The sequence below is a fragment of the Gopherus evgoodei genome, chromosome 10, assembly GCF_007399415.2.
Source record: "Gopherus evgoodei ecotype Sinaloan lineage chromosome 10, rGopEvg1_v1.p, whole genome shotgun sequence".
Classification (NCBI taxonomy): Eukaryota; Metazoa; Chordata; order Testudines; family Testudinidae; genus Gopherus; species Gopherus evgoodei.
Window position 1 is genome coordinate 6,247,449 of NC_044331.1, and position 21,062 is coordinate 6,268,510.

The 21,062-nt window shown below is 42.2% G+C and overlaps 1 protein-coding gene across 11 annotated transcripts in view; it reads left to right on the forward strand.

Annotated features, from left to right (window-relative positions):
* The window catches only part of MEGF11 (multiple EGF like domains 11), a 377,287-nt gene that overhangs the window by 133,302 nt on the left and 222,923 nt on the right, over window positions 1-21,062 (forward strand). For all 11 annotated transcript variants that reach the window (XR_004002431.1, XR_004002432.1, XR_004002433.1 and 8 more), the window contains exon 6: window positions 7,060-7,152. Coding sequence is in view for 8 of the 11 variants with exons in the window: in XM_030578784.1 (XP_030434644.1) it covers window positions 7,060-7,152 (93 nt within the window). In the remaining 3 variants the exon portion in view is untranslated. The remainder of the gene's footprint in view (window positions 1-7,059; window positions 7,153-21,062) is intronic.

Here is a 21,062-nt window from a genome sequence, read left to right on the forward strand (position 1 = left end):
CATGACTGCGCACTCCACCAGGGCTCAGGCCTCATCGGCTGCTTTCCTCGCTCACGTGCCCATTCATGAAATCTGTTGCGCAGCGACCTGGTCCTCGGTCCACACTTTTGCCTCCCACTATGCCCTGGTTCAGCAGTCTAGAGATGACGCAGCCTTTGGCTCCGCAGTGTTGCACTCCGCGACCTCTTACTCTGACCCCACCACCTAGGTAAGGCTTGGGAATCACCTAACTGGAATGGATATGAGCAATCACTCGAAGAAGGAAAAGACAGTTACTCACCTTTGTAACTGTTGTTCTTCGAGATGTGTTGCTCATATCCATTCCAAACCCGCCCTCCTTCCCTACTGTCGGAGTAGCCGGCGAGAAGGAACTGAGGAGCGGTTGGGTCGGCAGGGGTATATATCCAGCGCCATGACGACGCCACTCCAGGGGGCGACCTGCTGACCCACCAGAGTTGCTAGGGTAAAAATCTTCCGACGAATATGCACGTGCGGCGTGCACACCTAACTGGAATGGATATGAGCAACACATCTCAAAGAACAACAGTTACAAAGGTGAGTAACCGTCTTTTCCTCCATCGGGCATTGCTGCTTCTCCCGTGTCCTGGCAGGATGCCCCAGAAACTCCTTAGCTAGGTAGCAGCTCCTCTCACTCTTCCTAATTCAGATTCCGCAGCCTGGTGAGATCTTACTTCACCTCAGGAGGAGGGAGAGCTGCACTCCCCCAGTCCTAAGAGTGTTGGCAGCTCTCTTGCTTTTAGCGGAGCAGGAAGAGTTGTGGTCCCCTCCAGGCCTCATTCAGGCAATACTCCTATTGACGTCAGAGTTTTGCTGGAGTGAGGCCAGCAGGATCAAATCCTTCAAAATCAATAATTTGCAGCACACAACACGAGAGAGAAGTGTTCAATATTTCTATATTGCTCAGAAAATACAAGCCGTTACCTCACAACAGCTACAACATACAATACCATTCATAAGTAAAATCACATTAACTTTGCGGATACCAAGGATCAGTTTCCAGAAGAAAATCTGTGACTGGAAGAGTGTCTTGTTGGTGAATTTAAAAGAGAGGAAAAAAAAAGAAGTTTTCCTAGGTCAGGTGCTGTGCTCTGCTGATTCCGTCCCTTTTTTAACCTCATTAACAAGTTGAACAAGTGTGTTACTCCTTGCCAAGTGCGCTAATGGTTGTTTTTAAACCTTGCAGTCGGGAGTGGAAAATCATTTATCAGAAACTGTTAAATGCTCAGAATAATCCCCAAGAATATTATTGTACTAGAACATTGATTAACAGAATTGATTGAAGCCTTAGGAGGAGGAAACGATTGTTTTTAGCTGGAGCAGCAGCAGGGACTTTATAAAACCAATTGCTGACTTTCACTGATGCACAATTATTAATATTTAAACCACTTTGAAAGAGTCTTTGGAGGCCCAACCCTACTTGCCTTGATGACAGAGGGAAAAGTTTGGGCCCTAAAAGTGGCAGGGTCTATGTGGGCCTAATATTCATAGGCTATTATACAAAGAAAGTAGTATGAGTTTGCCTTCTTAACATAGTGGCTAAAACCATGGGGTGAGGTTAAGCTCTGTGAGGATTTCTTCCAGAGGGTGAAATCCTGGTAAATTGATGCCAGTGGCAAAACTCCCACTGACTTGATAGGGCCAGGATTTTACCCAGAGTCACACGTCATTGAGGGGCATAATTTACTTCCTTATTCCACAGAGCAGGTTGTGGGGCCTGTGACACTCCCAACACTGACACAAGAGTATGAGTACCAACCTCGGGGTTAAAAACCAGGATACAAACTCCAAATTGGTTGTGAGTTGTAAATTTAGATTTCACCAACCAACTTCACCAAGTGCAAAGTCCTCAGGCACTTTGATAGCCTTAACATGGCATCAGAGACTGTCCCCGTGGATACTCCCATCTGTCTTGCCAGTGAGGAGAGTGTGTCTCTGTGATAAATGGTCCCTTATGCCAAGAATCATGGCAATATTCAGGTGAGTCCTGGTCCCAAAGGACCGGTCACTTACGCCAGGTCAATTTTGGTATGAAACATAAAGCCCAGTGCTTGCAGCCAATCCTATAGTAATCTGTATGAAGGTTTATTAAATAGGAAAAGGAAATTAAAGAGTTACTTACAAGGCTAAAGCAAATGAATAGTCAGGTTTTAAAAATAATACATTTCTACCCTGATATAACACGACCCGATATAACATGAATTCGGATATAACATGGTAAAGCAGTGCGCCAGGGGGGTGGGGCTGCGTGCTCCGGTGGATCAAAGCAAGTTCAGTATAATGTGGTTTCACCTATAACACGGTAAGATTTTTTGGCTCCCGAGGACAGCGTCATATCGGAGTAGAGATGTATAGGCTTCTTTATTCAGCAAGCTCTGCTTGTTCTTTAGAGCTATTCCCAGCTGGGGATCTCTTGTTTATGTCTAGAACTCCCCCCGAGTTCAGACAGCATAGAGATGCCTAGTTCCTTGTGGTTGGGGTTTTTATCCGTCTCCTGCCATGTGCTCTGAGCTACAAACTTAGCTGATGGGAAGAGTCCACCTGGAGGACTCATCTTCATGGGGAAGAGAGCAGAACAGCAATAAGTATCTTTAGTCTTTTTGTTGGGGGTTTCTTGGTCCAGATATAGGGAGTTTCCAGTTGTAAGAGCCAACCACAGCCCATCTGGTATCGATGGGTCTCCTCTTTCTGGAGAGTCTTACCAATTTCTGTAGAAGAGCAGCTCTTCACACTAAGTAATTCCCTCTCCCGTATGGTGATTCATTGATCACAGAGGCTCACAACACAACCACTCAAATAGTATATTACGATATGAAACACAGATATTACAAAAAAGATGAATAAATACAGCAACTCACAAGTATTCAATAGACCCTAAACATTAAATGCAGTCCTATCATTTGAATGCCTATTTTATCAATACTAACGCATGAGTGAGCCAGACCGATCCTAGCTATGTGTCTGTCAGTGTCCAGTTGAGAGGTGGTGATGTTGGCAGGCCAGGTTCCAGCTCATGCCAGCATCACAGACCCTGCCTCCCCAACTCCTGTGGAGGCTGTGGGTCCTGGATCCCAGCTGCATGGATCTCAAGGTTCCCTCTTAAATATGACTATGTTCTTAGCACTCTTGAAACTGGACATTAATATGTCTTCACTGCAGAGTTAGCTTGGGCTCTTACTTAGGTTTTCTCATAACCCTGCATCTGGTCCACAGAAAACCCCCTCACCTGAGTTTGGTGCTTCATTAAACCCAGCCTAGCTGGCATGGCTGATGGTATAGGCTTGAGCTTGAGTGCTGTTTTGACATGGGCCCACTTTGCAGTGAGGACACTGGCTAAATCACTCAAGTGCTGATAGTCCTCTAGTGCCCAGGACAGACAAGTTCTCTCACAATATACTGGCAAAGAATCTTAAAGTGACTCAGCTTCCTGCAGCACAAAGAACCAGGGCATGTGCCCCTGGAAGTCGTAGTGCCACACGGAGAGCAGGGTACAAATGAGGAGACAGTAATTCAGGTAGGGCTTTCTAGTGTGGCTGCTCACTCCCAGGCCAGGCTAATCCAGGTGCTGATCACCCAAGTTAATTCTTCAGTGAGGTCATACTTTAAGCAGCAGAGATGCCCACCCATAGCATGGTACCATGCAAGATATAATACACTAAAGCTCCACAGCCAGGAGACCTGGATAATCTTTCAGGTTATCAGACAAAACACTAAATTTTTCCATTCAACTATTTAGTATCTGGAGCCCAACATTACTACAGCAATTAAAAATAAACACTAAAGTTAGAGAAAGCTGAATAACAATGCAAAGGCTGGGAAGAATTTAATTTGTAGGTCTATTTCACTGAGGAATGACCTTATGTGCAGAGTGAATCAGTGTTTGTAATTATAAAGTGAATAAGTGATAAGTATCAAATGAATTGTTTCAGAACTCCCTTTATTGACTTTATTCCATGATTAGAAGCAGTTGCTGTGTGACCTTGAATATGGTGAAATACTCATGCTAAAAGCATTGCTACAAAGTTGGCATTTTGGCAGAACTTTGATGTAGGTCATTTTATTACCAGGCTGAATCAAACTACAAACTGATCTGATACTCATGCCAAGAATGCTAATAATAAACTGATCAATGAGGTGCTGGATTGTTCAAGAGAAAGTGATCCGGAGGAAAATGCAGACATAAAATCACTGGAATTTCAAGGGTTGAAGTGTCAGCCTTTGTGCTGAGAGGGATTATATCACTTGCATTAGTGCAAGTTTTCTTCTTTCCAGGGCGTGCTAGCTGTGTGTCAAACAGGACGGTGTCAGAACGCACATACTCATCGTTATTTTTCTTGACCTTTCCGTGCAAGTGATTTTTATAGTTCCATTAACTAGTAAGATCATTTGAAAACCACAGTACAAAGTTTATTATGAAGAATGCCCTGGGGTCCATTGTATCTTATAATGTGGAATGTTAATAGAATGAAAAATTAAATTAAACTCTAAAGATTATAGCAAGACAAGACTTCCCATTTTATATGGGAGAATTTGAAATTTTTACTTGCAATGGTAGTATTTCGGAGTAATGCCCTACTCTGACCTTTTATATGGATGCTATAGATCTGATTCATATCAAAGACAATAACAGCATTCCTGATTATACCCATCCTAGAATAAATTGGCTTATGTCAAATTAGCCTTCCACTTAAGGCAGGGGCTTTCTGTACCTTTTGCACACAGGGCCAGTCAGAAGTAATTCCATTGATTTAAATGGCTTTACTTCAGCAAGGTAAGAATTGGGGCTCTGCGCTATTCATTTAACACGTTCTGTTCTGTCTTGGGCAGGTCCTTGTGTAAAAAAGACAAACTGGGTCAAACCAACTCAGAAAGTTGATGGCCTCCATAAGGGAAAGCTAGGCACTGGGTTGTGGGGTAGTATGAGTAGAGTCCTGCAAACCTGCGGATATCTGCTTTGTGTCCGTGGAATCAGATGCGGATCTCCACAGACCATGTTTGCGGAATGTGGGTTGAAAGCAGATACAAATTGTGCAGGTCTCTAAACATGAGTCTCAGTTCAATTTTTGTTTTCATTCCTGTTGGACTTCCAACAAAGGCTGAGATGTGCCTGACTTTACTAGCGAGTGGGATGGGGTGTTCACCGATGGAAAAAGCAGATTTTGCCCATTGTGTTTTCATGTCAAATTTTTTTTTGTCATAGTGAAAAATGTATCTTTCACATTTCACAGAATGGTGAAAATAAGACTTTTTGTGCAGCTCTCATGCAGGATGCAAGCTTCTTTTGTGTTATGTAACAGTAGATGTCTATTTAAGGCCTGTAATGTATCACTTTCTCTACCTAGCAGACATCTGTTTGAGGCATAAAATATGCTACAATATGCTTCTATGTCTGTTGCCATTTAAGCTTAAATAATAGACCAGTAATACACTGAAAATGCCAGTCAGTTTCACGTACTGCTTAGGTGACAGAAATCCTTATGTGGGAGGGAACAGAAATGTCTCATGGTCAGCCTGCTGCCTCACAATGTATGCCTTAGCCGGGAGCTAAAATAATTACCCAGTTTGCAAAAAAAGGTGCTGCACAGTTTTATAGATAGAAGATGACCTGCTGTTTAAAATATAAATAAAGGGAACAGAAAGATCTTGGACTCTTTTGGTCTAGATTCTCTCCTGTACACCAGTGTAAATCATGAGGGGAGTCTCTCGAAGTCAAAAGGCTAATACTGGTGTCAGTGGGAACAGAATCAGCTTCTAGGCTAGAGCTAGGCATGGCATGTGCAAATGCTGTTCAAAGTACTCTCCAGAGCTATTCCAGCGTACTGAGCCTTTATATTGACCTGTAACTCCACTGCTGGTCCATACTCGATCTCTTCCTGAGTGTAGATTACCAACTGTCCTGAAATGTCTTTGCTAAACTGTGTGGTAGTTCACATTTCTGTATGAATGAATCTCCATTTCTCTCTTGCCCTGGCGTGGATTTGATCCCATGCTTACAGACCAGAAGAATGCATACCTGTCTTTGGAAACCCTTATGGAAATAAAATAAATGCACAAAATAGGGTAGGATAATTAGAGCCTAGAGTATTAGTGATCAATATGTCATACTCCCTGCAGTCCTATCCAAACAAGAGAGATGAAATATGAATGAATTACAGTTTTGACACACACAGAACCCACAAAGGAAACAAGCTTATAGAGAGAAATCCTGCAGTCTTTACAGTCAAGCAAAATTCCCATTGATGTTAATGCAGGATTTGACTGGCTGAGGTCTAGAAGTTTTCTCCCATAGTTAAGATTATAGGAAAACCACTTACCAGTTGGAGCTGGAGAAACTCTTAGGTGTGAAATCTGAACAGTGTCCCTGATGATCCAAACCCAGAATTTTCAGAGGAATGGCCACCTAGGGTTTAATACCAACTTGTGCTGAAACATGGCTGCAGAGATCCTAGCTGTTATTCAGAACAGACTGGCAAATAAGAGAGCCCTGCTGTCGGCGTTCGAACACATGCCTAATTTGTGGGGATCCTAAGTAGTGATCACAGTTATGGAAAACCTGATGCCCTTGAAAAGACAAGGGTACGACTGCAGCACTATGTGTAAAATTATTTCTTTTCCTCAGTCTATTTTGACAAATCTGTTTTGGATCTTAATACATATTAACACAGAGTTCTTTTTTTCCTTATGAGCTGTAACACTTTTGTCTGATTGTGTTATAAGAAGCTGGCATTCTTGTATTACAGTCATAAGGGTCTATTTGGTAAAGGTTTTGTTTATTACGAAGTAATAATTGCTACACAAAGTAATTACTGGTGGCAGGGTTTTTTTCATTACGAAAAGTCAGATTGGAATACGAGATTTTTAATGTCTATCAAGAGACACCTGTATGGTTACTTTAATAATCTAGTATTAATTAAAATCTGCAAGTAGCGCTTTTGTTTTTTTTTTTAAAGACAATATTGACCTTTATGATGCAATTTAAGTGTTGTGCTTACCAATCATTTCACACATTTGACAGTACCATGTGGCATTTCTCCTTCACAGCTCTCTGCACAGAAGTATGTGTGCATGGAAGATGTGTATCTCCAGATACCTGTCATTGTGAACCAGGCTGGGGAGGCATTGACTGCTCCAGTGGTGAGTAGAGGCCCAATAAAAAATATGGGTATATTAAAGACACACATGCTGTTTTTAAAAACAAGTCTGAATGAAATCTGTGGCTTAGGACACAGTTACTTTAAATAGAAAATGAGAAACATCAGTTTGGTTATTTTACAACAGTTAATTAATTTGGGGAATCGCTCCTGCCCTGCTAACAAAGAGGTGATGGCTTTAATTTTCTTTGTTCTTATCTTTATAAAGCTTTATTAAATGCAGTAGAAGACATTTTTAAACTCTTATTTCCTGTTAGTCAAACATTAATGATAGATGCTCATATAAGACTGTCTCTGAAGTGAAATTGCTTTGCCTCATGTTTTGGCCATGCCAAAGTCTTCATCAAAACACTTCCTGTGGTGGACATGGGTTCTGGATGAAATCCTGGACCTGTGGAAGCCAGTGGGAGTTTTGCCATTAACTTCAATGGAGCCAAGATTTCACCTCCTGATTCTAAGCTTGCGCCCTTGTCTTTTATCCAAAATGCAGGAATGGATGATGGTAGCTGGTGGGTGTTGTGCTCATTTTAGATATTTTCATTAGAAGATTCATTTATACTTTAAGGCTCAAGAGTCTTTCAGTTGGAGAAGTTACATATGTCAGAGCTATTCTTAGTAAAAATAGGTTTCTGCCCACGTGATTAGTTCATGCTAGAATGAAACTGCTAGTGTTATTTCCAGAGTAAACATTGGAGAGTTATGCAACGTAGGCTCAGCCATTACTGGCATAATGGAAATAAGTTTACATGAAGGCAGGCAACTACATAAAGCTGCATCATTCTAGAAAGATGTTTCAAGTCACAGACTGAATAGTTTTGGTTCCTCCCACCACTTTCCCAAATTGATTGGAAGCTGGAAAAAGACACATTCTTACCAAGCATCAAGATAATAGACAAGGTAACTGTGGAGAGAGACAGGTTAGAGATATTGACAGGCTCAAAGGGCAGTAGCAGTTAAATATCCCTGCCCAGGTGAAAACAGTACCTGAGATTTTACCATGTTGCCTGAAGCCAACGGGATGGAACTTTGTCTGGCCAAGGACATCATGAATGTTCTGTCTTCAACTTTCACAGTGTCTCTCCAATTATGGGAGCAGAGGCAGTTGTGGAATGGGAGAGAGTGGCAAGTTCATGAGAATGTAAGGATTCACTCTGTTTAGGGGATGGGAGGGCCTCTAAGTCTTCTCCGCTGGGGAAAAAGAACCAGAAAGGCAGCATAAAATATTGAGTAGCTATTTCTAGTAACATTTTTTTAAAGCCCTTGGGAAAAAGAACTCCTTCAATTATGAAATATTGCCCAGAATCTCAAGAACAAATTCTACCCTTTGGTTATTTTAAAAAAATAATGCTTTTGCCCCTAGTCATTTGGTATTTGTGCCGTATATAGATAAGCACTTCACTTATGGATGTAGAGATGTTAAAATAACAAACCTGGGATGGGAAAAAACCTTGTAATAAAGTACAGAAAGAGTAATAAAAGCTCCATTCTGTGTAATAATAAACAGTAAAGGATAAGATGGCAACATGGAGATGGGTCTCTGGACTAAAACTGCCCAGTGTCTCTTATTTAATTGTACTAATCTTGCAAGTGAAGATAGAAAGAAAAAGGGGTTTTTCCTATATTGAATATTTAGCTTTTTAAAGTAATTAGGAATATTAAAGCACTGACAATGATTGAGAGAGAAACATTATTCATAACTTTTATTTCCGCACCGGGCAGCAATCCAGTATATTTCATTTATGAGGTTTCAGCTGTGAAGAGAGGCGAGTTAGCCAATTCTTAAATTAAATATGCCCTGTTAACTTTTATAAATGATATTCCTAGGATTAGCCTCAAACTGTAAGCTTTCATTTTATTAATAGAATTACTGTATTCACTGGACTATAGTGTCCATTGTGTCTCCTACCATTTGTAATATGTAGTGCAACAGGCATTCTTGTCTTAAAGCTGATTCAACAAGCACTTACTGCTACCAAGCATAGTGCTTATCACTGTGAATGGTCCTATGGACATCAGGTATTACTGACTTCCATGGAGCTACTCGCAGAACAAAGTGTTGTGTTTGGTGGTTAGTGATTTGAAGACTGGACCCTTAGCCCTAAGGGGCTTTGGTTTTGTTTAGATGAACACGTACACAGTAGATTTTGATTCTGTATAGTACACAAAGAATCACAAATAGCTTTGTCATAATGAGTTATGTGCTGGTAATTTAGAGCAGGTCAAATGCCGGTGACTCAAGAAGCTGTCTGAGGATGGAATTAATTTCTGGTGAGCTGAGTGAGAGAGTTAGTGAGACCGAGCCTGACCCAAAATAACTAAGAGCCTGGCTGTTATAGTCCTCACCTTGGTTGTGGGAGAACTAGGTTCAAATCTCTACTCCGAATAAGGTAGAGCAGCAGCTTGAATCCTATTTGGGTATTCTGGGATGGGTCTCTCTCCATCTTTCCTGTTGAAGCTGTACCACTTTTATATAAAAAAATAAGTATTTAGTATGGCAGGTACTTGAACCTGGGTGTCCCCTTTCCCAGGTGAGTGCCCTGGCTACTAGTCTACTGAGGGAGATGGGGATCTCTTGGTTTTGTCCTGATGCTGAATGGGAACATTTTTGACATCTTGAAAATATTTGTGGGATGGGACAGCGAGTGTAGCTCTGCTGGTATCTTTGTGGGCAAAGACACTGGCCATTACGTCTGCAGCGCTGAATATCTTAACTGTTTTAGTAGGAGAGGGATTGCAGAGCAGATTACTTGAGTCGCCGCCTACTTTCTGGGATCTTTGAACTGCTTCCTGGGCAGTCTCATTTAGGGTTAGAACCTATTCGGTACCGAGCACACTCCACTCCCATTTACTTCAGTAGGAGTTGAGACTGCTCAACCTCTTGCAGGAGAAACGACACTTCCTAGGCGTGGATCCTAGCCCCTGCCCAAAACCAAATACTGCACTATGGGTGAAATTCACCCCTACGCTCAATGGTGCCATTTAAATCCTCAACATCAGACCGAAGCGGGACTTAGCTGGTGTATGGGCTTTCTGTTGGCTCTACATGCGGGTGAATTTTACTCTGCCAGGAAGGATTATGAGTTGAGGTGCTGACACTAAGCACAAATCTATGATCTTTTTACTCATAGGTGAGACTCTCACATTAAATTTAGATAGTTACTGCTAGCAGTGTCAGTTGACTGGAATAGATACAGTTAATGTTTTTTAAATAGTTGCATCCATGGCTGTAATTACTCAGGCAGCTTCAGACGTTCGTGCTGATAACTCATCTGGTAGGACAACATTCAACTTACGATTCTCTGCAACTTCCCCATGACTGATCATATTGCGTGTTAGAGTTCAACTGCTGCCAAGGTTAAAATAACTTTGGATGAATTTCTAAACAATTCCAACCTTCCCTCCCCCATATCCTGTGCCATATTCATCTCTGCATGCTTCTATACCTGTTTTACTGCATGCTGTCATACATCTGTTGATGCCCGCAGGCCTAGCCTTGATTTCATACCAAAAAGCTGCAGTATATTACGGCGTGATTACCATAACAATAAAAAGGGGAGTAATGAGGCATTAACTAAAGAAACTGTTGAATAAAATGTTTTAAAGGTCTTGATGATGCTAAAAGAAAGAGAGAATTTTCATTCATTCAAAGAAAAATCCATTTTAAAACATTACTCTTGCCCCAGTTCCTTAAACTTGCTTTCTGAAGCCTGCTCGTTTTGGCCAGGCAATCTGCAATGTTTTTTTCAGATGCCAAGGAAGACAGCAAATGCTCCATGTGAACTTTCCTGATCACCTGTTCAATTATTTGAAAGCAATTAACTTCAAACAGCATGACATAGTGGCTTGGAGTTCTTGTAGGAAAGTGATTTGGTATTGGGGGCGTCACCATTCTGAATAATAGCCTTCCAGATTTGCAAACATTTAGGCCCTGATCCAGGAAAGTACTTAGGCACATTCTTAACTTTAAGCAGGTGAGTGACATTGGAACTGATCCAAAGCCCATTGAAGTCAGTGGCAAGACTCCTGTTGAATTGAACAGGCTTTGGGTCAGGCCCTTTTAAAAGTAAGACTTTTTTCTTTAATTAAAATATTGTAACTCATCAGGCCAGACTGTTGAAAGGAATTAATGGGGTGGGTATTTTTCATTTTGGGGAACATTAACTTGCAGACCACACCCCCTTCTCCTAGCACCGGCACTGAGATTCATTTGCATGCGTGAAGAAGCTGACAGCGTAACTGGGGATGGGCGTGAGGCACACAGTTGAGATTGAGAGCTGACTTTCCCAAGAGTTTGGGTGCCAGGATCAGGGAATTTAAAGAGAGCAGGTAATAAATGAGGTTTTCAGTATGTTTTACTTTGTCAATTTGGGCAGCAAATATAGTACTCACCCAAATAGTTAGTTAATTTAGGGAGTGTTTGCATTTTACTACCACAGGGCAGTGGGGGAATGCATCCTTCATATCCCCTCGTTTGAGACACAGAGATTCTAACAGCCCTGACTTGTGACAGGTTGGTCAGCAATAAATATACAGGTAGTTTAATTTTCATCAGAATTTTTTTTATACAAACTGTCATTAGAGAGAGAACCTATTTCATCTTTATCTCTGTGTCAAAAAATAGCGAAGGTCATAACAGGCAAGTATAATATCTCAGCAAGATCACTTTTCAGGGTATAGTCCTGGAGCAGCTGGAATGCTTCAGTTCTGAGATTTGTGGATGAATGAGAATAGTAGCTGGTTTGCTAAATCTGAAGGTGGTTTGCTTGACTAACCATGAAAACAGTGGTAAAAATCAGAGGAGGAAAACGGGAGTATTTTAAAATGAGTCTGTGACATTTTCCAGGCTTAATATTTTGGGGGCTCAAATGTTCATAAAAAGCTTTGGACGGTTTCTGCGTGGACAATAAAAGCTCTAGGGAACCACTACTGATCTGTGAGTACAGGTCAAACTCAAATCAAGGCAGATTTCAAGAATTTTATCTGCTTGAGTCAAAAGTTCAGCACAGTTCTATCCTCAGCTTTTTAATGTAAGAGGGGATGTCTAGTGAAATAAGTGGTTGTGAGCTGTGCCACTCACATGACCTGAACTTTACGGGGCACATCCTCAGCTAATGAAAATGGTCATAACTCCATTGAAGTCACTTTACATCCATCGAGTATCTGCCCCTGAAGGTTAACACGCTTCCACAAAGGAATTTAGAAATTTCTTTTCATCTGAAGAAAATTTAAAATTGGCCCAAATAAACACAGTTCTTGGGGGAGTGCCGGTTGTGGGCTCATTTGGAAGATACCTGCCTATCTGTGCTTGCTGCTTTGGAGTCCAATAACATTGTCATTCCTTACTCCTGTTGGACTGAAGAATCTCTCTCTTGCGGGAGGAGCACCTGATGGAGTCTATTGATTACATGCTAGCCACAAAGAGCTCTGAAATCCAGTTCCTGTGCCCTTCAACATGTTCATTTTTGCCACCTAGCTTGATTTAACAGAAGACTCAGAGAGTCTAAACCAGGAGTGGGCAAAATACGGCCCATGGGCCGGATGCGGCCCATCTAACATTTCTGTCCGGCCTGCCAGACCCTTTGGCTGCCCCTTCGCGATCTCTGGGCCACTAAAAGTCTTTCAAAGCTTGGTCCAGTCTTGAGTGAAGTTGGGATTGATTGATACATGTGTGGAGTTTGCAGTTTTAACATGGTCTTTAGTGCAACCAGGTCCAATTTGACCGTGTTTTATTTTGGCTGAATTGAAAATTAAGTGTGAGGATTGCATCGTGCAAATGGATGCAAATGCATGTGGATCAGAACAGAAGCACATGCTCAAATGAAGTCTTGCTGAACAGAAACCTACTGAAGAGCCTTCTTGGCCAACCTTTGTAGACAAAAGAGCTTCCTTTAGTAATTAAGGAGCAGAATTGACTTTTGTCTTTTTCAATCCCAGCAATCTGCTCTTTCCTTAAAAGGACTTTTAAAAACCCTCCAGTCCATTCAACCGCTGCCAAAACTGGTGTAATCACACCAAAGTTAAAGCTTGTGTTATGTTTTTCCTCTGCTGGATGTTTGGCCCACACACCTGGGCCGTGTGTGTGTGTGTGTGTGTATACGTGTCTCACTGCCAGCATAAGCCCAGCTTACGCAGGCTTCTGGGTCCAGAGAAATGAAGATGTAAGCACAAGCTGCTTTTTAATGTGGGCAGGAGCATGTAGGGATATACCTGTATGGTTTTTAAACTTTGGCTGAATCAAACTGGCCTGATCTGGCCAGATCTATCATTTCTCCTTCCATGCTGCTCAGGGAATTCTTTTTCCTGCTGGTAGGTATTAAAATCTGCCTAATAGATTTTTCTCACTGTTAGTGGCTGGGGAATATTCTCCACTTTGCAACCTCTGTAACAAAGCCACGTAAGAAATGCCACAATCTTTGTCATGTTCAGGGCGAGATGCAAAGCTCGTCTTTTGGTGTAGCCTTTCCCAGAGCCAATAGAAGACGGTAGCTGCTTGTGGGTTTAAAAAAAATGAGTAGGATAAAGCATTTAAGAATGTTTTTGAGAGAACTGGCTGTGCACCTTTATATGACTCATACGTTAGAAACAGATAGACCCACGTGTCCATCTAACCTGGTACCAGCTGCTTTGGAGAGAGGCAGAATTCACATTCTGCCTGTTCACACCAAATGATGCTAGTCTTTGCATCCTTCCAGCTGCCAGAGGACTTTCTTTTGAGTCCTGCTCCTTAAATCAGCTATTGGCATCTGTGATCAAGGGAGTGGCAAGAAGTTTTCTCCTAGCAACAGCAACCTCCCTTTGAGACTGCCCTCTTTGCTTTTGAAGAGTAGGTGCAGTTGATGGACCTGACCCCTCTTGTCGGGCTCTGGAGGGGACTTCCTTGGATCCTAGCTCCCTTTATTAGGGTCTGATCTAGCAATGTGCTTAAACATGTACGTAGTCCCATTAAAGTCGGTAATGGAACTTCTTGAGTGCTCAAAGTTAGGTATGTGCTTAAGTCCCTTGCTGAATCACAGCCTAGGGAGCTAAGATGGGGCACCATAATGATGAAGCCCTCCCCTCTCCCGGCCCCTTACTGATGAACAATACAAGGCAGTTCCTCCAGTGGTTGACTAGCACTCTCTCAGGTCATGCCAATCCAGAGCGGCCGGAGCTTGACTCCAAATATCCTGCATAGCAGAGCACAACCAGCAGGTCAGTGAGCTGAACCTACTCGTTAATTTTAAAGAGTGATGTTATTCTAACTTAACAACAACTGAAGTATGTGTATTTGGGTGTAGGGGAAGGGAAGGCAGGTTGCTTACCAGGCCTACAGTTGTATGTATAATACAGATTTCAAAATTGTAATATATTATTGGAATAATTCAATGCAATTATCTTAGGGTTACAAGAGGCACTGCTTTTATGGAAGCAACCAGTTATTTCTATGTTTGGCTCCTTTGGTAAGGAAGTGAGCTGGCAATGAATTATGTGTTGAAGTGAATATTCATGTATAATTTAGATAATCTTCTGGCAGTGGAGTCCTGGTCTATTAAAAATCCTCTTTCTGTTTGTATCCTGTCAGAGTGGCACTTGCTGGAACAGGTTTATGGTAACAGCTTGTACCATCCACGTGGCCTGGTGCCGTGCCACCTTGTGCTCAGATCTTGTCAGCTCTCTCACGTGTTGAGGGGGGAATATGGGTCAAGAGTAAGCTGGGAGACCTCCAAAGAACATCTTGGTGCGTCAGGAAATACTGTGGCGACTCCGAAGGTCCCGCTGCCCCTTCAGAGTTAATATGGATGCAAGGCCTCAGAATTGCACTGGAAGTTGTGCTTCTGGAGGTGCTGGATGGGAAAGTCAAACTTGCCTAGGGAATATAGATGCCAGTTCCCCTTTTATTTCTAATGGGAACTGTGTCTGAATCACACAGGTAACTTTGGACATTTCAGCCTCTCTCTTTTTTGTAAGACGTAAATCAGAGACCCTAAGCTGTGGCTAAATTGCAAAGTATGAATTAGTTTATGTTTGTAAAAATGCTTTGAAGGTGTACAGAATGTATAGTGAGTGATCATAAAATAAAATAAATCTCATGGCACTTTCCCTGGTAAATAGCATATATTACTCCCTGGGGAATACTGCACCAGAAAAATTAAAAATTCTGTGCACAATATTTTAAAATGCTGCATATTTTATTTGTCAAAATAACACAGTATAATCATGCCAGTTTCAATTATTTTGGTAATTTATTTCAAAATACCTGTCAGCAGTATGTCTGTAACAATACATCCAACAAAAAAGATTCAGGAAATGTTTTTTGACAAATAGATTCCTTACTAGGCATATTAATACAGAATTTTGAGTAATAATTTTTTTAAACTATAGTACAGAAACGTATTTCCTGAAGCAGTGCAAAGGCTTAAGGAAGTCAGGGGGGACAGAAGAACTGAGGAAGAGGGAAGTAAATTGTTAGATAGGAGCCTGGAAGTGAAGCTGGGGGGTTATTGGGTGTGGGTGTGAGCAATATAGAACAGTTTTTGAGGGGTGGGGGAAAGGGGTTGTTTTTGAGTTGGATGGGGAGCTTCCCCCATGCAGACCCTGGCTGACCCCAGCCGCTCCCATTCAGTCAGGCTCTTGTCCCCATGTGTCCCTGTATGTTCCCTCTCTCATGTGTCCCTGCACCTCCATTCAGACATCCCTCCATCCCATCCATATGTGGCTCTGCACCCCTATCCCAGTCAGTCCCCGGCTCAATGCTGTCACCCCCCTAGCTCCTGTGCCCCCACCCCAGTGTATCCTCCCCCACTAGCCCTTCTGAACCCCAGTCTGTGACCCCCCAGTAGCCCCATGTACCCCACTCTGTCCATCCCCCTCCATACCCCGTGTCTCCTCACTTGGCCCTGCAGGCAGGACACTGTGAGGAAAGCAGCTACTGCCCCCTCCTTCTCCATGGCTGGGAAGCCTAAAGCAGGGGCATAGCCAGCTGTAAGCCACATGGATTCTGGCCACTCAGCATGGTGGGCATTCTGTCCCATTCTTTGGGAGTTTGGAGAGAGTTATGACCTGAGCACTCTGGCTGATCCTCAGGTGGTGTAACAGCTACTGGGGGCTATTCTAGCACCACAAATGCCCCAGGAGTGGCGATGTGGAAAGGTGGGAGAAAGACAACTCTGCTCTCTTTCTCATTTGCTGTTCCTGGGGATCTGGCCCTGTCATAAACAGATAGCTAAGGGTTAATGTCTCTTTCACCTGGAAAGGAGTAACCTGAAATACCTGACCAGAGGACCAATCAGGAAACAAGACTTTTTCAAATCTGGGTGGAGGGAAGTTTGGGTGTGAGTTCTTTGTCCTTTGTCTTGTGTCTGACCCTCTCGGCTCTGAGAGTGATCTTTCTGTCTCCTGCCTTTCTAATCTTCTGTTTCCCAGTTGTAAGTGCAAAGAGATAAGACAGTAGGTTTATATTGTTTGGTTTTTTTGTATTTACATGTGTGTAGTTGCTGGAATGTGTTAAATTGTATTCTTTGTGGATAAGGCTGTTTATTCATATTTCTTTTAAGCAATTGACCCTGTATTTGTCACCTTAATACAGAGAGACCATTTTTATGTATTTTTCTTTCTTCTTATAAAGCTTTCTTTTTTAGACCTGTTGAAGTTTTTCTTTAGTGGGAATTCCAGGGAATTAAGTCTGCAACTCACCAGGGAATTGGTGGGAGGAAGAAGTCAGGGGGAAAATCTCTTTGTGTTAGATTTACTAAGCCTGACTTTGCATACCCTCTGGGTGAAGAGGGAAGTACTTGTGTTTCCAGGACTGGAAATGGGGAGGGTGGAGTCCCTCTGTTTAGATTCACGGAGCTTGCTTCTGTGTATCTCTCCAGGAACCCAGGGAGGGAACACCTGGAAGGGAGAAGGGGGGGGGAATGTTTATTCCCCTTTGTTGTAAGACTCAAGGAATTTGGGTCTTTGGGGTCCCCAGGGAAGGTTTTTGGGGGGACCAGAGTGCCCCAGAACACTCTAATTTTTTGGGTGGTGGCAGCTTTACCAGGTCCAAGCTGGTAACTAAGCTTGGAGGTTTTCATGCTAACACCCATATTTTGGACGCTAAGGTCCAAATCTGGGAAATATGTTATGACAGGCCCAACTTTCCAAAGGGATCAAGGGACACTTTCTCCAATTGGCTGTTGTATTATTCTATGGACTGTGATTAAAGGTTACAGCAGGAAAGGAGAGATGAGAGGTTTTGCTCAGAGGACAGACTTGGAATTCACTTGAATTATTTTCCAGCAAATTTTACCTGCTGGAGGCCCAGTCATTCATCATTCGGCATTAGGGGCTTTGAGCAGATGGTTCCTTGAAAGTACAGAAAAGCTAATAGGATCCAACAGCAACCAAAGAGTACTTGAGTTTCTAAACCCTAGGGTGAGAGCCTATAAATCGAGTGATTGTTCTGCTACTTTCTAGTAAATCTAAATTGTTTAAAATAGCTTCTCGTGACCTTGATACTAGCTCAAGCACTTGGTTAGAGATCACTTCTGCTGAATCACTATGAAGGTTTAAGCTCTTCATTTAAAAAGTGTAATTCCACTGACCTCAGTGGAGTCACTCCTGATTTATGTTGGGGGAAAAGGAGCACAGATTCAATTACCTCAATCAAAATACTCTCAAAGAGTGCATCCTAAAGACCTATCCCTGATGCCAGGAAAGGTGTGTGGGTGGGAAGTAAGGATTTAGGAATGCAGCACTCCCTTTAGCACCCCCCCTCCTGGCTGGCTGGCTGGCTAAATGTAATTTCTCGCATACATTTGCAAAAAGGTCACAATGCTGCATTTCCACAAATAACAGCTAGACTCTTGACCCCTCCCATGTTTTTGCTGCTGTCCTATCCTGGACTTAGGACTGTCTGAAAAGTCAGGGCAGTACTCTTGTTACTGGCGGAGTGTTGCATGCTGAAATCTTGCTCCTCACCTCCACACTGATGTTGGGTGGGACCCATACAAGCTCCTACAAGGGGCTGGGTACTTCCAGTGAAATGGTGAATACCTGTAGTTACCACAGACTTGAGTAAGAGTTGAGTGTGATCAGCACCTTAATCAGATGAATAACACAATCAAAAATTGAGAGACCATAGTGGGTTCGTAAGAGTTCTCCATTTCTGAAGAATGCATGTTCGCCATCAATGGAAGTTCTTCTTGAAAGGAGAATGAGGTAGAATATGGCACTGAGCATTGATACCATGTGCTGGAATTCACTATGCAGTCTGGAAGATGATTTGCTAACTTTAAATATATACATAGATCATATTTTTATGTCTGCAGAAGAATACACTAAAATTATGGATCACGACAGTTCAAAATGAGAGAATTACAAGCCCTGTGTGCTCCTTTGCATAATGGATATACAACAATACATAAACCATTCCTTCACTAAATGTTGCTGTGAAAGTTATTTCCATGTAAGAGATATTTGTGCATAAATGCAAGAAATTTTCAAGAGACAAAATTAGCAATAAATATTTCACTTTACAACAGGTAAAATTCAGGTCAGACTGTTCTCTGGAGTTTCAAAAGGCATTTTGTAATAACCTCTCCACTGCTGCTTGTTGTTATAGGTTTTCAAAGCCCTAAGTAGTTGCCCTGTACTCTCTGTAATGCTTTTGAAAATAACTCCTTTTAAAAATGGGAAGCAGCAATGGGCTTTCTTGTTTGTACTGTCTGCGTTGCCATAAAGTCTGTGTGTGTGTGTGTGTGTGTGTGTTTCTGCACACCACTTGCAACAATTTGAGGCCTAATTCATCACTGTGATATTCTATCCTTATGTTGGTGTAACTCCATTCAAACAAACTAAAAGTGTTTGGAAAACTGAAGTCTTTGTCTCATGAGAAATTTCAACCTTCTGAAACTAGTTTCCATTCAAAGAAACAAAAAGTAAAAAAAAAAAATTAAAACTTCTCAGAACACAACATTCCAAAAAGTTTCAGATCAGAAAAGTTGAAATGACAAATGTTGATCAAATTGAGACCATTTGATATTTTGAAATGTTTTCTTTCATTTTGATTCTTGCGATCAGATAGGGTGACCAGAGAGCAAGTGTGAAAAATCAGGCAGGAGGTGGGGGATAATAGGAGCCTATATAAGAAAAAGATCCAAAAGCGGGACCGTCCCTATAAAATCGGGACATCTGGTCACCCTATGATCAAAAAATTGAGAAACTTCTTTGAAATCAATATTTTCTCTTGGAAAATGTTAGTTTCAATGGATCCACATTTTCTGATGGGAAAATTTTTTCAAGCATTTTTTTTTTTTGGACCAGCTGTATCCAAAACAGCAGAGTTACATCAGCCTAAGAGGGAGAGGGATAGCTCAGTGGTTTGAGCATTGGCTTGCTAAACTCAGAGTTGTGGGCTCAGTCCTTGAGGGGGCCACTTAGGGATCTGGGGCACAAAAAAAATAGTTGAGGATTGGTCTTGCTTTGAGCAGGGGGTTGGAGTAGATGACCTCCAGAGGTCCCTTCCAGCCCTGATATTCTATGATTCTAACATAGGAGCAATACACTGGTCAGTCAGGCCCATAATTTAAGCACAATTGTAAAGCCTTCTTTGATATCTTGATCTGCATATCTCCGTACAAAAATACATGCCACTGTTCCTAGGAGCCAGTCTATAATAGTGTGATGCAGTAGGGACTGTCTGTTTTTGGAGTGGGAGAGCAGGGGAGGACTTTAGGGGATGGACGATGCCAGGGCCTGTAACTTGAGCTAGGTAAGGGAGGGGAAAGGTCAACACCTTTGCCGGGAGGGGGACAAAGGAAGGGAGTGGCAAGAGGGAAGCAATTTGAGTTTGGGCTTGGGGCTGGATGGGCGAAATTCAGGGTATCCTAGCTAGGATCCAAGCACCCTGAAAGCCCAGAAGGACTCGGTGGAGGGGTCCTGACTGTGCCTGCAAGCTCTGCTGTAACCTGTGTTCCTGTTGTCCAATAAACCTTCTGTTTTACTAGCTGGCCGAGAGTCACTGTGGGTCCCAGGAAGAGGGGTGCAGGGCTGAACTCCCCCACACTCCGTAAAAAATAGCAATGGGCCTGGATAGAGTATGTGTCTCCACTCCTGTCACAGAGCAGGTTTGGGAAGCCCTGGAACGCTGCAATCTGTTTAGACAGCTGTTTCTAAGGGAGAAGGAACCTAATGAATACCAAGCAGAATCCATGGCTGAGTTGCCTGATGGCTCATGAAAGCTCTGAGAGCTAACAACCATGGAGGAAAATGTGGTTTGGAGAGTGCTAATATTTTCTCTCATAAAGAACGATAACTCCTGATTATTCTGTCTCTTCCCAAGGAGCCAATTTTGAGTTCTCACTCTACCCATGTAATGCATTTCCAGATTGCTAATGGAAACAACGTTTTGATATGCAAGCTTGATAAAAATGCATATGTTTCCAGTACTTTTTAATTTTAAATGCAAAACACTCACCACATCACCTTAAGAACATTTTAAGCAAATTTATTTTTTTTTTATTTTATTTTCCTGTCATTTCCAAATTCAAACTTGAGCTTAGATTGGAAACAGAGCTTGCTCTCAGAAGAAAAAAAAAAACTGTTTTACAATTGCTGGGCCAGATGTTGCTCTGGGTTATATATGTGATTCCCATTGGAACCAGTGTTTTGAATCTACTAGTGATTCTGATAATCTGTACAAATCTCATCAGCCTCAAGAGAGGCCTAAATTAATATACTGTCATTATGGAAGATGATAAAAACAAAGCTGGTTTCTCCAGTTTGAAGAACAGAGGGATATGTTCCTCAGATGAGGTGGGACTAGTGCTTCTGAATTCAGTTTTGGTGTCCACAGTTCAAGAAGGATGTTGATAAATTGGAGTGGGTTCAGAAAAGAAGCCACGAGAATGATTAAAGGATTAGATAACATTCATT